Source organism: Liolophura sinensis, chromosome 11 (genome assembly GCF_032854445.1).
Source record: "Liolophura sinensis isolate JHLJ2023 chromosome 11, CUHK_Ljap_v2, whole genome shotgun sequence".
Classification (NCBI taxonomy): domain Eukaryota; kingdom Metazoa; phylum Mollusca; class Polyplacophora; order Chitonida; family Chitonidae; genus Liolophura; species Liolophura sinensis.
The window spans coordinates 28,969,809-28,983,293 of record NC_088305.1 but is presented as its reverse complement, the minus strand read 5'-3'; the positions used below and the strand labels follow the sequence as shown (position 1 = coordinate 28,983,293).

At 39.2% G+C, this 13,485-nt stretch overlaps 1 protein-coding gene across 1 annotated transcript; it reads right to left on the bottom strand.

The window, feature by feature from the left end:
* Positions 1-3,383: 3,383 nt before the first annotated feature.
* Positions 3,384-12,123, bottom strand: LOC135477881 (polypeptide N-acetylgalactosaminyltransferase 5-like). The gene is made up of 10 exons (XM_064758091.1): positions 11,997-12,123; positions 11,334-11,497; positions 10,670-10,834; positions 9,751-9,970; positions 9,369-9,486; positions 8,820-9,005; positions 7,214-7,342; positions 6,200-6,298; positions 5,168-5,293; positions 3,384-4,068 (listed from the first exon to the last, which is right to left on the bottom strand). The coding sequence occupies exons 1-10, from the start codon at positions 12,050-12,052 to the stop codon at positions 3,904-3,906; spliced, it is 1,428 nt and encodes a 475-aa protein (XP_064614161.1). The 5' UTR covers positions 12,053-12,123; the 3' UTR covers positions 3,384-3,903.
* Between the last annotated feature and the right edge of the window lie 1,362 nt (positions 12,124-13,485).

The window sequence follows — 13,485 nt, the reverse complement described above, 5'->3', positions numbered from 1 at the left end:
GAATATGCTGGAATATACGCCTTGCATACATGCGAAAAGTTGAAGAGTTACAGTATTAGGTTTTTCAACTTAGTGTCATTTTCTGTGATTTTGTAGAAATTGCTTAACAACGTCAGACTCTGTGTAAGAGTCGTCTGTACGTAAATGTTTAAAATAAATTTATATTTTGAAATATTTGTATAAAATGGTCAAAATATAATTTCATAATTTCATAATATGAGACATCACCTAATTTCAGTTTGTTGATTTCTTTAATCATCCAACGGAAAGCCTGCCAGCAACCTGCGTATGATTCCCCCAGCCTTTGCTCGGTTTCCTCCCACCATAATGTTGTATAAGTGAAATATTCTGTATCAATTTAAGTTGAAATTGTGTAATAAAATCTTTTGCGTATCTCTGACGGTGTCATGCTAATTTAGCTTCATTATGTACACACCTAAAAATGACCTCAAATGGGCCATTTTTCTTTGTTTTTTTATAGACACAGCGATTTAAGACCGACAGAGTTAGAATTGAATTGAAACTCCGCTTGCAAATACATGGACGTTTGAGCTGAACACATTCGCCTTGTTTATTTATTTTATTCCATTGTTGTTTAATGTCTCTCTCAGAAATTGTTCACTTAATTCGACGTGATAGTCACGTGTACGACTGGAGGAAACCCGAGTGAACGGCGTAAGTTACCCTATTGGTGGAAGACACGTGGTCTTCAACACACGCCAGGCTGCGCACACGACCACACGCACATTCGTCGACGTCGACCCTCTATTGTCAGCATGACCCCACAGACAGTGAGAGCTGGTCAGTCTAAAAATTGCCTCTCCAAGGCCGGGTTTGAACCGCTACCTCCAAGAAAAGGCAAGGCTTCTGCGCCTATAGGCCTATACTACTGACAAACTGTGTACGTAGCATTGGACCGAGTGTCTAGGTTTTCAGACATGTATAGCAGATTAGAGCCCGCTGCTGTTAAGCCCTTATTCGGAAAAATCACATAATCGGATTAACCAAAATCTCAGCGGAAAGGTTTTCTTGGACGTTCCATTTGCACAATGCGGATTTCGAGGGAAGTTGAGTACTAGAGTGTTACTCGCGATAACAGATCAAACTGCTTGTGTACATATTTACTTAGGGACATATGCTACAGTTGCTATCACGGCTATCGCGGCTATTACTGGGGCATGACCCATACCCTACAGTTACAAGAAATTTAATTTCTCATGTGATATAAGTCTTATGTGATTAACTCATGTGATTTAAGTCCACACTTTGCACTTGCTTACTGCATATCACTATGTTGATAAGTGTTCGGGGATTAGATAAAACTTGATGAGCAAACCACCGTATTTTTTTAGGGCAGTTTACTTCAACCTGTATATTTAGCAATACACAAACATATCGATGTAGCAACTAAGAGTGGCGCATCGCGAGACTAGTAATTGGCTAGTGTATTAACCGTAATTAAAACTGTTACTCAGTTTGCCACTTCGTCCAGATTAAGAAAGAGACAGCGATAGTTTAATCCAAGAGGTCGGCAATACATGTATAATACAAAGCATTCTTTAATTATGTAGAATGAAGACAACATCCATAGGGTTAAAATACAAATTATTCTCCTCCCTGAACAGTACAAGAACAACGCTCATATCCGTGCAATGCGAACCATTTCCCTCAAAAGAGAACAACAAAAATATGTTCAACAAAAACTGTGAACTTAGTCAATACCGGTATAAAATATATTAAGACCTGATGTTTTAAAACAGCAGTATTAAAAACATTATCCCAACGACAGAAACGACAGAAACTGGTTTAAAAAAACGAGATTAAATATTACGCGGTCATATCTGGTCTTCGGCATGATACTTCTGTGCCGACACTGAAAGAAGCCACAAGAAGACACATTATATGTACACACACCTAATGACTCCTCGTCGCCCTATGACTGAAAACTTGTTGAGTACAACGTTGTATCCCTAAGCATGCATACATATATAGCGATGCTCAGTGTATAGATGATCATGTAGTATATGTACGAGTTACCTCCCACTGGGTAATTGATTGTTGTCAGTAACTTCAGTTTTACACTCCTGGTAATATTTATAACGCATATAGAATGGGTAACCCATTATATCAAATTACGTCACTAAATTGATGTGAAAGAATGAATTAGAAAGTGGATGTCCTATTTCACGCATAATTTAATCTGAACGGTTTAAAACGGTTTAAAATACTGGAATTACAACGTCTGTATGTTTCACGAGTAGGGGACTATGTGAATGATTTGAGTACCTGGAGTTTAACACCGTACTGAACAATTTTTCAGTCATATGACAATGAAGTAGTCCTTAGAGTGCATGTAATGTGCTGTGTTGCTTTTAGTGTGTTGCTTCACTGAGAAGACCTTACCGAAGGCAAATAAGGCGCCCCGCCCGCGCCACTATACTGATACCAGTCAACCAGTGGGAGCGCTATCCCTTTAATGTAGATCTGTTACAACTTCCTCTTTTAAGATTTTAGGTGTGACCGGACCCAAGATTGACCCTGGATCTACCGTCTCCCAAATGGACGCTCTATCAACTGTACTGTCGGGGCCGGTCCTATGTAAATGTTATGCGCAATGATATATGTGAAGCCCTTAAGACTGCTTAAAGCTGCGTCTCTGTACGGATGCGATTTGCCGCATCTATTCATCCAATTAGACACGTGGAACAAAAACGGAACTATTTCATAAGCCGTGTTCAGACGAATCGATGTGTTGAACGCCAGAATCGCAAGTCCTATTTTCTCTAGGCGAATACAACGGTTGCCTCGACAGACAAGTACCGTGAAAGCGAATTGATTTATAGTATACCATTAAAACTTTGAGGGAGGGAATCGGTGAACTTCGTGAAGAAAAGAAAAAACAAAACACACACTGTGCAAACCCATGTGCACAGTACGATGACATGACTAGTTGTAATGATTTATGTCACAAATGCCTGGATCAGTTCGGGCTAGAGCGTCCGTTATATGATTAAAAACCTAAAACATACACATATGTACAGACATCTGTCCGCATTCAAAACCAATTATTTATTGAGACACTTGCCTCCATTATTTGATCACATTTCTGTGACAACGGAAGTCACGCGCTCATTAAGGTGATGCGAGAAGTGCTGACACACTAGACTCATGTGGCCGCTTGCACGATATGTAACGTTTCACCTGTCATCTATCATCATGGTGTGCATATATAAACATCATAGGTTGGAAAGTGTACAAAAAGACAGAAGTCACTATAAAAGTCGGCTGAAAAACTGTATTTATATACACTTTTACTTTTTTTCTAAATTTTTTAAATACAGTTATGCGTTTAAACATTTCATCGTTCTGGTGAAATTCATTGTATAAGGTCACGTTTTCCTTTTTGTACTCTTTTCCTGTACAGAAATAATCCATGAAAACGTTAAAGCCGTCTTTCCTCACGGAAGCATCATTATAACACACCAAGTCACTTTATCGGATCCTGCCAAGTAAATCTTTGAAAGTTTTTGTCATCAGTGTTGAGCATTAGCCCGAAAAGCAATCAGTACCATCAGTACAAAGAAAGCGTGGTTATCATCAAATTCTGGTCAACGCTATGGAGGGTGAAATCAAGAAGCACTTGGACGTTAAAGCCCGTGACTTCGTCGTTTGAACCGTTTTTACTAGCCCAGGCAAGTCTTACACACATCTTTGACGACTCCGACATTCACCAACATCCTTGGAACAAATTGCCCTTGCTCAACAACCGACGTCAGACAGAAACACACCTATAAGATCTAGTTCTGGCTCGGGTTTAGATTGGCTAAGAATTAACGCCATCTGTCTGGGGTGTCTTTGGGGCATTTCGCTTGGACTTCACCCGACACCAAAAGAACACTTTGTCTAAATGGCTTGTTGAAAGGACGACTCCTTGACGCTATTAGCTGCCTGTGTCCGCCTTTTCCACATCCATTTCTGACTACGGTTCCCCGAACATTTCGCCAGTACGGGCTTCCGGTCCTGTAGGTCCATGCACGATTCTGATTGGATGTGGAATAGCGTATCGTCCTGTGAAATAATGAAATAATGAAATGAAGGTTAACATTTTAATATTAATGGATGTTAAATATGAAGACAACACATCGTGCAGACGTAGTGACGTCTACTAAATTGAAGTTAACATCGCTGCATTTTTTTTTACTTAATTCTGCTTTACCCATGGTGTTAGGCCCCGGGGGCGTGTAATTTTTCATTATTTAAGCATTTACATGAAGAGTTAGAATAAAACCCTACCTGAGGTAAACTGACAAAAGGACGTTTTCCATCGGTTATGTGTGACCATTTGCCAGCTTTCTCTAAATCGTCGCTGCTCTGTTTAAATTCTGATGCAAAAATGATGCAAGTGTTTTTTATTATATTCATGTTTAATGCACATGCTGGTTTGATTAGCGCATGATTTGATGTCAGACGCGAACTTCGTTTATACCTCAGTGTGTATACAGTTCTGGGAAGACATATACAACAGCAACACGGGCGAAATACAAGGTTGATTAGTCAATGTTTTTACCCCCATAACCTTCTCGTAGGATATCTACTGACTGTATTCTAAGTGCCTGTCTAATTCAGATTCTTGTTCCATTGCCATTTAACTAATAAGTTCAAAGCATTTTTCCGTACGTGGGAAGGTCTTTCAGCAACCTGCGGATGGTCGTGGGTTTTCCCTCGGCTCTGTCCGGTTTCCTCCCACCATAATGCTGGCCGCCGTCGTATAAGTGAAATATTCTTGAGTACGGCGTAAAACACCAATCAAATAAGTAAATAAATAAATCAAAGCACTTTTTAGGAGTGTGAAGTGGCGACGAAGTAGCAAAACGTGTTGAACAGAGTGTTGATATCGACAGACACATATATTATTACCAGTTTTTACAGCTCATCCGAGATGGTGTATGTTTAGTTTAAATCATCCCTGGTTTTACAATAACTTAAACACCATGAAACTGTTTCTCCATTTGCCTTTAGCAAATGTAATGACAACACAGCGATTTAGTGAAGGAAGCATTTTCATGCCAATTCTAATAAACGCAAGGACAACTAAAATGTCTAAATTGTATCTAAAATGTGTGTAATTTTAGATACTGTTAGTGGTAGTAACAAGGGAGATAACCACCTCTCGATACAGCCAGTGCTGCGCGGTGTTGTTCTTAGCGCACGGCTCGACGTCCACTGCGTTACCGTTTCCTCTCATGCAGTGGTCATCTCGGCGAATTTGATGGCCGGTTGTCAGCAACCAGAACTGAAAGAAAGTTTTCTTGTTGGATTTAATTTGACACAAGTCATTTCAGAGGTGTTTAGAGTAAAGACGATTGATTTGGGGAGTTACATGAGGAATCCTCACTGATATACGGCCTTTGAACTTCGCACTCGGTTCGAATTTGGTTAATATTACCTCTTACCGTCGCTGTGAGTTCAAGTCCAGCTAATGCTGGCTTCCTCTCCCCATGATGCTGACCGTCGTCGCGTAAGTGAAATATTCTTGAATACTGCGTAAATCAACAATGAAATAAATAAGTAAATATAAGAACGTTTTCAGTGACCATTTACTAACAATTCGCGAAGTGTATCGTCTCTAATCTGTTGTTACTCTCCATGATGTAAGTCTTTTAAATTGGATGGCCACTACATTTCACTTTACATTTATTTATATGTTTCATTTTATTTAGAAGTCATTAAGGCACCTCGATAATGTGATGAAACAAACTAGTCGCATTGCACTGTAAATCTGTAACACCGCTGGTATTCCATTTAATCATAATTAAAGCTTTATTTGATTTGTACCTGTCAGTGAGAAAGTATTTTTCAGTTACAGTATTATTGTCATTTAATAGGGATTATGCTACCTGAATATAGCACATATCCTTGTGGTGAAAACTGACTAGGACGTAAAGTCTGCCTGCCACATACCCCCTGATTTTGTAGCAGTACTTTTGCCGACGATTAAGTGCCTGACACTGAGGTCGTTGGTTCGAAACCCGGACTGGTCTAAGCCAATTTTCGGCACTAGCATCTAAGCTATATACAGGAGGAATAAGCAATGACTACGATTTCTGTTAAGATCAATTTCGGCGCACATCAACCCTGACTTGTCTACAGGGTACGTACCGACTGTCTCCTTTCACCTGATAACTTCAGGTTTCCTCACCTGGTTTCCACCTTGTCCGTGACAAGTGTACGTATTCACTGGACCGTGAACAGTCCTGCTCGTGATCTCCAAGCATATTCCATCTTTCATGTTGATGATCTGCAAATACAAAGATTTAGGAAAGATTGAGGATTTCACCTGGAATATTCCCTTGTCCTAAACATCACTATTTTATTTAACTAGCTCTTTGTCTGGTTTGTCAATACGGGAGTTCTGAGACCATTCTCTTTTGAAGCTCAAGGTAAAAAGTTCTAATGTATCATGTGACTTTCCAAAGATGTTAGACAGTTTTTGTTGACTTTAAGTTACCAATGACTTGTCTTGTCCTTGTTAGGAGGAACAAACAGTACCTCGTATCCTCCGTGAACCTGCTAAATTCACAAACACCCAGCTCCTCGAATTTTGTATATTCTTAATACCGTTTTGTAAAATTTTTTTCACACATTTCTTTTTACATTTTCTATGGTATATGCAATAAAATAATTGTCTGGCAGATCTTTCAGATCACTGGAAATTCCCTTATTGCCTCGCTGAATCATTTCAGTTAGATTTGAAGAAATCTGAAGGATGTGGTCTCTCCAGCAGGCACTAAAGTAAAAGTCTATGTCAAATAATATGTCGGCTTCTGCACCAGCAAAGTTGAGAGGTCTTCCTAGACCATAATGCAATTCTTGCAAAAACAGAATGCACTTAATGACAACATAACACTTGAATAATTCTGTAGATCAGTGAGATCTACCATATTGTCATTAACGTTTTTGTTTCCATGCTTAAGCCACGGAGCTTTGTCCTGCATTTGAAAATAAAAAGTTTTTTTTTAAATAAGTATTTATATGAACAGTTATAATAAAACCCTAACTGGGATAAACTGAGGTTGGATTTATCCGGTTACTTGTGACAACTATTAAATTTTCGTCGCCGATCTGGTTTGGCCCTCCAAGCTATTGTCTTTCATATTATTAAATATGTACATGTATCACACTTCAACCTATATCGATTCATTACAACCACTACCTCTCCTCCGGCCGTCGTGTCTCGTGGCACATACAACTCCGGAATAATATTGTTCAGATACCACTCAAACGGGTGACATTTGAGACGTTTCTTCAACGCCAACCTTTCTGATACATCCCCGAAGTCCACCTGGAGAAATAGTACAAAGCACACTCTGAGCCGACCAGACGGACAACACTTCATTCCAGGTTAATCAGGTAAAGGCACCAACAAAGGCACTACCTGTGGAAATCATCACACAAGCCACCAGTATACAAGGTGGTAAATTAGGACGAGTGAAGGAAATCAGTATGCAAATCATGTACCATGCTAGTATATAAGTAGTTAATAATCCAAATATGTATCTCGGTTGCACTTTGATTGCGTCTGTTGATATAAAGACTTAAGTGAATTGTTAATACGAAAAGTATAATAAAGTACTTTCACGGAAACAAGTACAATGTTGCTGTTCCATTGTCACCATATTAAAGAACAGGACAGCACCTGGCTAAAACACATTTCAATCGAAAGCAGGAAACTCAAGCTTTCTAAAAGTATCATACTTTATTATTTTAATGAGATTTCACTGAATAACGATTTAGTTGCGTGTAGCCAACGGGTCATTTCACAAAGTGTTGTGGGGCAGACCTGTATCATTTACGGATCCCTACGACGATTTAAAAAATTATGTCAGACAGTAGCATACTCTCTCGGCCCAAACCGTATTCATCTCCCCAAATACATTTTTAGTCGTTCATGTCAGCGTTTAGGCAGCAGTTTCTAAATAACAAATGTCAGAGTCAGTGCAATATTCATAAGGGGTGCCGATGGTTTATGGGAATGAGAAGACGGCATCTCACCGGACAACGCTGAAAATTAATTATATCTTATGGTAACATTTTTTTCTCTCTGAATTTATTACACCTGAAGTATTTAAAGTTTGCTCCTTCGTCTTTCTCATATATGAATGATGTTTTTCCATTTCCTTTTATAAAATACCGTGAAATTACTGAAATGCCGTGTTCAAGCCGAGTTGCTTTCCTCCCCCCCCCCCCCCCCCCCCAACTACGGGAGCAGTAGACCAAGGGTTAATCCTGGGTAGATTCACACCTAAGACCTTAAAAGAGGAAGCTGTAACTCCTTCAGTTGAGTACGGCGTAAAACACCAATCAAATAAATACAGTAAATTCCTCGCTTGGCGTTCAGCATGAGGGAGATAGTGCAACGATTGATTGACCCGTGTCAGTATAATGGTTCGGGAGGGGCGGCTATCTTGCCTTCGGCCGAAGTGTACAACTTTTATCCGCCATATATAGGCTACTACTTGACTATTATACGGAAAATACCTTCGACGTTAGAGAGCTAGAGTAAACGTGAGGTCACCTTGCTGTCGATAATGGAAACGTGCTGAAACTGTGACAATATGAAGTTTCACTAAACTTTCACTGAGTTGAAAAAAATCTAAAAAAATATTTAATGCCGTTTAAGATACTTTGAATGGACTTTCAGGGGACATAAACATTAGTGTTGTCTTTCACTTTAACACTCCTCTAGGACCATTAACATTAATCGGTGCACTTTTCACGAAAATGACGGTGAAGTCCCCTGCTGTGTCGTACAAACTTACCAGTCTATAGTTGAATCTCTCGTAGTAATACTGTTTATACTCATCAAGCCAAACCTCTGCTGCTCGCATTGAATTTTTTTGAAACACGTTTTTTCCCGGAATTGAGTTATACGGTGAAGTCTTCCGGAAAATATGACCGACACGCGAACAAGGAGCGATGAGCAACCGTCCTCCACATAGCCATACCTACAACAGCAAAAACAATGTGGCTAATTTAGCATTTTTGATTTATTTGAATCTTTATTAATTCCGTTTTTATGCGACGACATACTTAACAATTTTTCACTTACAGGTGGAAGAAGCTGAAATGTCCGGGGTAAACTACCGACCTTAAAAAAAGCATCTGATCCTGATTCAAACACGCGATTTTTTTCGTCCAGATGTTTCAGTTCCTGGGGAAAAAACATCTTAAATAACCGAGAAAAAAAACCATCAATGCCATGTTGAGATTTAACTCAAAAAAGTTTTGTCTATTAAAGATCTGGTTTCTTGAAAATGATTAAATGGAAGACATTTACCCAGATTCTATCAACAAGGGAGATAACCTACTCTGAACGACATCTCTATGTTTTCTCCACCCCAGATGTCCATTCCAGCGTCGTACGTCCCAATCTTCGTGAAATACTCACGGTCGATAGAGAAAAGACCGCCAGCTATTGTCGGAGTCCTGGAATTTTAATTTTAAGACGATACATTCTGAACTATTTAAAATTGACGCACTAACTAACGTTTGATCTCTCAGTCGAAAAACATGCGTAACTCATTATTTCCAGCTTCATTAACTTACTCATTGATAATAAAATTTATTTGATCACTAATAGAAAAAAATTCATGTTGTAGTGGTCAATCGACTCACATGGCACTTTCTATTTTTATGATAGAATTCATGACACCATAACGTTGCAGCCCAAAAATAACTATGGTTTCTCACTTGACGGGTTCTAGAGGGTCTTTACGGAGTTTCTTGTCTTTCTCAGGAAGATAACCCCAGTGGAACACAAGATTCCAGTCGAACACACCGATCGGGATGTGAGCGGCAGAGCGGCCACTTTTCAAGTAAGCCATGCTTTTATCTAGGATAGAATCTATGATGGGAGCCACGACGGTCTGGGGATCTTCAGCGATAGGGCCTAACAGTGGCTCCAGCCAACCTAAAAGGGAAAAAAAAAACACGTTTCTAGACTGTTTTACAATTTATTACTAGAAGTTTAACGTTACGCTCAGCAGTATATAATACTATAAAAGATGTACAGCATAGAGAGTAAATCCAGAGCACCGACGATAGTATGATTGTTGGCAAATGAACACACGAACCGGTGAAATACGGCCTCTTTTCAGTTTACCTCAGTTAAAACAATTATTCTAATTGTTAAAATGTAAATGCATAAATAGTAGCAAATTACAGCCCCCCTAGCACCATGGTTTAAGCAGAATTAAGTCATTTGACGGTTTATACATCAAATTATGGGAGTTGTATTGTAGCCATGTTTATAGTGCTGCCTTAGTGAACCTCTATGTTGAAGACACCAGGTTTGAATTCCCAATTACCTGACCTAAAGACTAAGGCACGATAATTGTTTTTACGGGCGATACGCCAATTACTATATACGTTCGTTCAATGATTTTTAAGCGAGTGAGTGAATTACACAAATGAGAATAAAATAACCGGCTGGGCTCAGTTTTAATTTTAAAAAATGTAGTTAATTCATTATTTGAAAATACTGGACTGGTCGAGTGATTGATTAGTAAACATGCTTTAGCAGACCAACCTCGTACAAAATGAAAAGCTCTTATGTACCGAATTAAGTCATCCCAATAATACTAGCATCAGATAGCATTAGGAATCTCACCTTCGGAACATTCGCAATGAGAGTCCAGGAAAGTCAACACGGTGCCCTTGGCCAAGGAGTACCCCAAGAGCCGCGCCCGGACCAGCCCCTCTCTCTTCTCCGTCCTCACCAGCCTAACCTTGGGAAGCCGAGCAATATAAGCCTCAAGGGGAGCCTTCAGGTGGTCTTGTAATGTAGGAAACCATAGTCAATTATCTGTTTAATTTTATTACAAAACAGAATCAAGCATAAAGCAACTGTATTGCTTCCTTGTAACAAAAGCTAAGCTAATGTCCCTTTTACTTTCTTCGGTTTCACATATGTGCCAGGGCAAGGTAATAAACTCTCATGTACCGACGAACAAGATTTCCAGTTAACTTTTCAGTTAAATTGAACTGATTGACAAAGTTGTTTGTAGACTTAATGCCAGTCCACATATTGAGGATGAGATGGTGATATTTACCGATGTCACAGGTTGAAATAGTACAAATCAGGAATATTCATAAAGGAGACTACTGTACAGTGATTTTAATAAGACAATAGCTTCGGTAACTTCATTTTAACTATGTTCATCAAAAGTTTGCGTCAAAAACTACTTATATATTATTTGTTTAAGCCACAGTTTATTTTTAGTGTTTATTCCAGAAAGAGCTAGCAATGAATCAGTTCAACTGATCACTGGTACCTTGGTCTGAGAAGTCGTCCACTAGGATTATCTCTGTGAGCAGTTTGTCAGGCGACCTGTTCAGGACACTGTGCACTGTGCGCAGTAATACTGACATGGCCTCGTTATGGAAACAAATGATAACGGAAGTGTCGGGTAGTTCCGGATACTGTATTTTCGCACACCTGCAAGAAAATATAAAGTGTAAAATTAGAAGTCTCGCCCAGAATAAGGTCGAAAGCAAACAGTTCGTGTACCAGCCGTTAATCAAAACGGATACATTGGGTCAATCATCGTAATACAATTAAAGACGTACAAAATAACAGAAATGACTTAACTCAGTGAACTAAGAGAGTATATAAAATACGAAATCTTGTTGGATTCATGCAAAGAAAAGCAGTTGACAGTCTTCAATAATGTTGAAAAAAAAAACACGCAGTTAATGTTCTAGACGAAGAAATGAATTGAGTATCCAAATCGTTTGCTGTGCTAGTTGATACTTTGTCGATAATCAAATTATGTATGTCAGCCGATCTTTGACTAAAGGAATCTTGAATGACCTGAAGGGACTGCGCTACCATAGCATTTGTGTGGCGTCAAATTTGTAAGAATTATGGAAATATTAATTGTAAAAAGGCTTTCAATTTTTTGTTTGAATCTATCACCGCAACTGACGTCACTTACCCGTCCTCTCGGTAGTCCGCCAATGTCCGATGTACGGAAATCCTGTCACTGGCCATTTGATTGAAAGAATTCAGTTTCCAACCGTGATCATACTCGGTACGTTCTTTCGGAGATAAGCTCTCTTTCTCGATGTTCAAACCTCGACCATATTCACCTAGCATGAAACAGGTTATTATAAAACTAATTCGTATCTTATGACACAGACACTGAGAGCTGATTACCAAGAATTTGCCACCTTATTAGGAGAACCAGCCACCTTATTACAAATGACTATCTGCATCATTACAAACTGTCATGGTGGTTAAAAAAAACTGGCACCGTATTATCAAAAAACATGATGCAAGTATTGCAATAGATCAAAATAGATATCAATTGGAATTTCCACTAATCTAGGCGTCTAAAGAGACTTGCAATCAGCCGATAATGTATGGGATATCAAGGAACGTAAATTGTAAAACTTGGCTCACTTAATAATAATAATAATAATAATATAGGAGAAAGCAGCAACACAAACCATCTTTTTTAACATACACAGTCTAGCGTGAGTAATTTAGAATTTTGGTATCATTTACTGTTACTGATTTATTCATTGTTGCGTAAAGTCGTAACCATGATTATTTTCACGCACACAAGAAAATCCGGAAAATCCGAAATCCGTTTTTTTTTTGCATTTGTGGATTTGATTTGAACTTTTTATCGTCTTTGTAAGCAGGAAACTGAGTTCCTGAAGTAAATTGATGTTACTTAAAGCTGCAAAGAACCATATGCAGTTCACTCCACTTCAATAGTCAACGGGGCCTCCGTGGCTCAGTCGGTTTGCGCGCTAGCGCAGCGTAGTGACTCAGGAGTCTCACCAGTGCGGTCGCTGTAAGTTCAAGTCCAGTTCATGCTGTCTTTCTCTCCGGCCGTAAAGGGGAAGGTCTGCCAGCAACCTTCGGATGGTCGTGGGTTCCCCGGGTATCTGCCCGGTTTCCTCTCAACATAATGCTGGCCGCCGTCATGAAATATTCTTGAGTACGGCGTAAAACACCAATCAAATAAGTAAATAAATAAATAAATCAATCAATCAAATGCCTAGTGGTTGCAGCGAGACCAACGCCATGAACGACTTGGCCATGTTCTATATTTGAAAAATATAAAACACTTATCCACTGCTGGTACACAAACCACTAGTATAATAGAAAAAACAATAAAAAAGAAACGTACCCGGTGCCCTCTTGTTATTCGCTGGCTTCAATATGGCAGCGAGACGCTTAATTTCTGGTATGTTCGTCAAATCGCTTACATCAACTACCGTTTCGCTTTGTTTGAAATTATTTCCCCATTTAGGTTGGGTGCTTTTAGAGACAATAGATGGTAGGCCTATATTGGCTTTGTTTTCCAAAGCATCTTTGGCTATAGTTTGTATTCTGCCATCTTTCAGTTGGAATTTCGGCGGTCTTTTCACATTTGTAAGGTTGTAATTCACGCTGTTCATTTTGTGAACAAT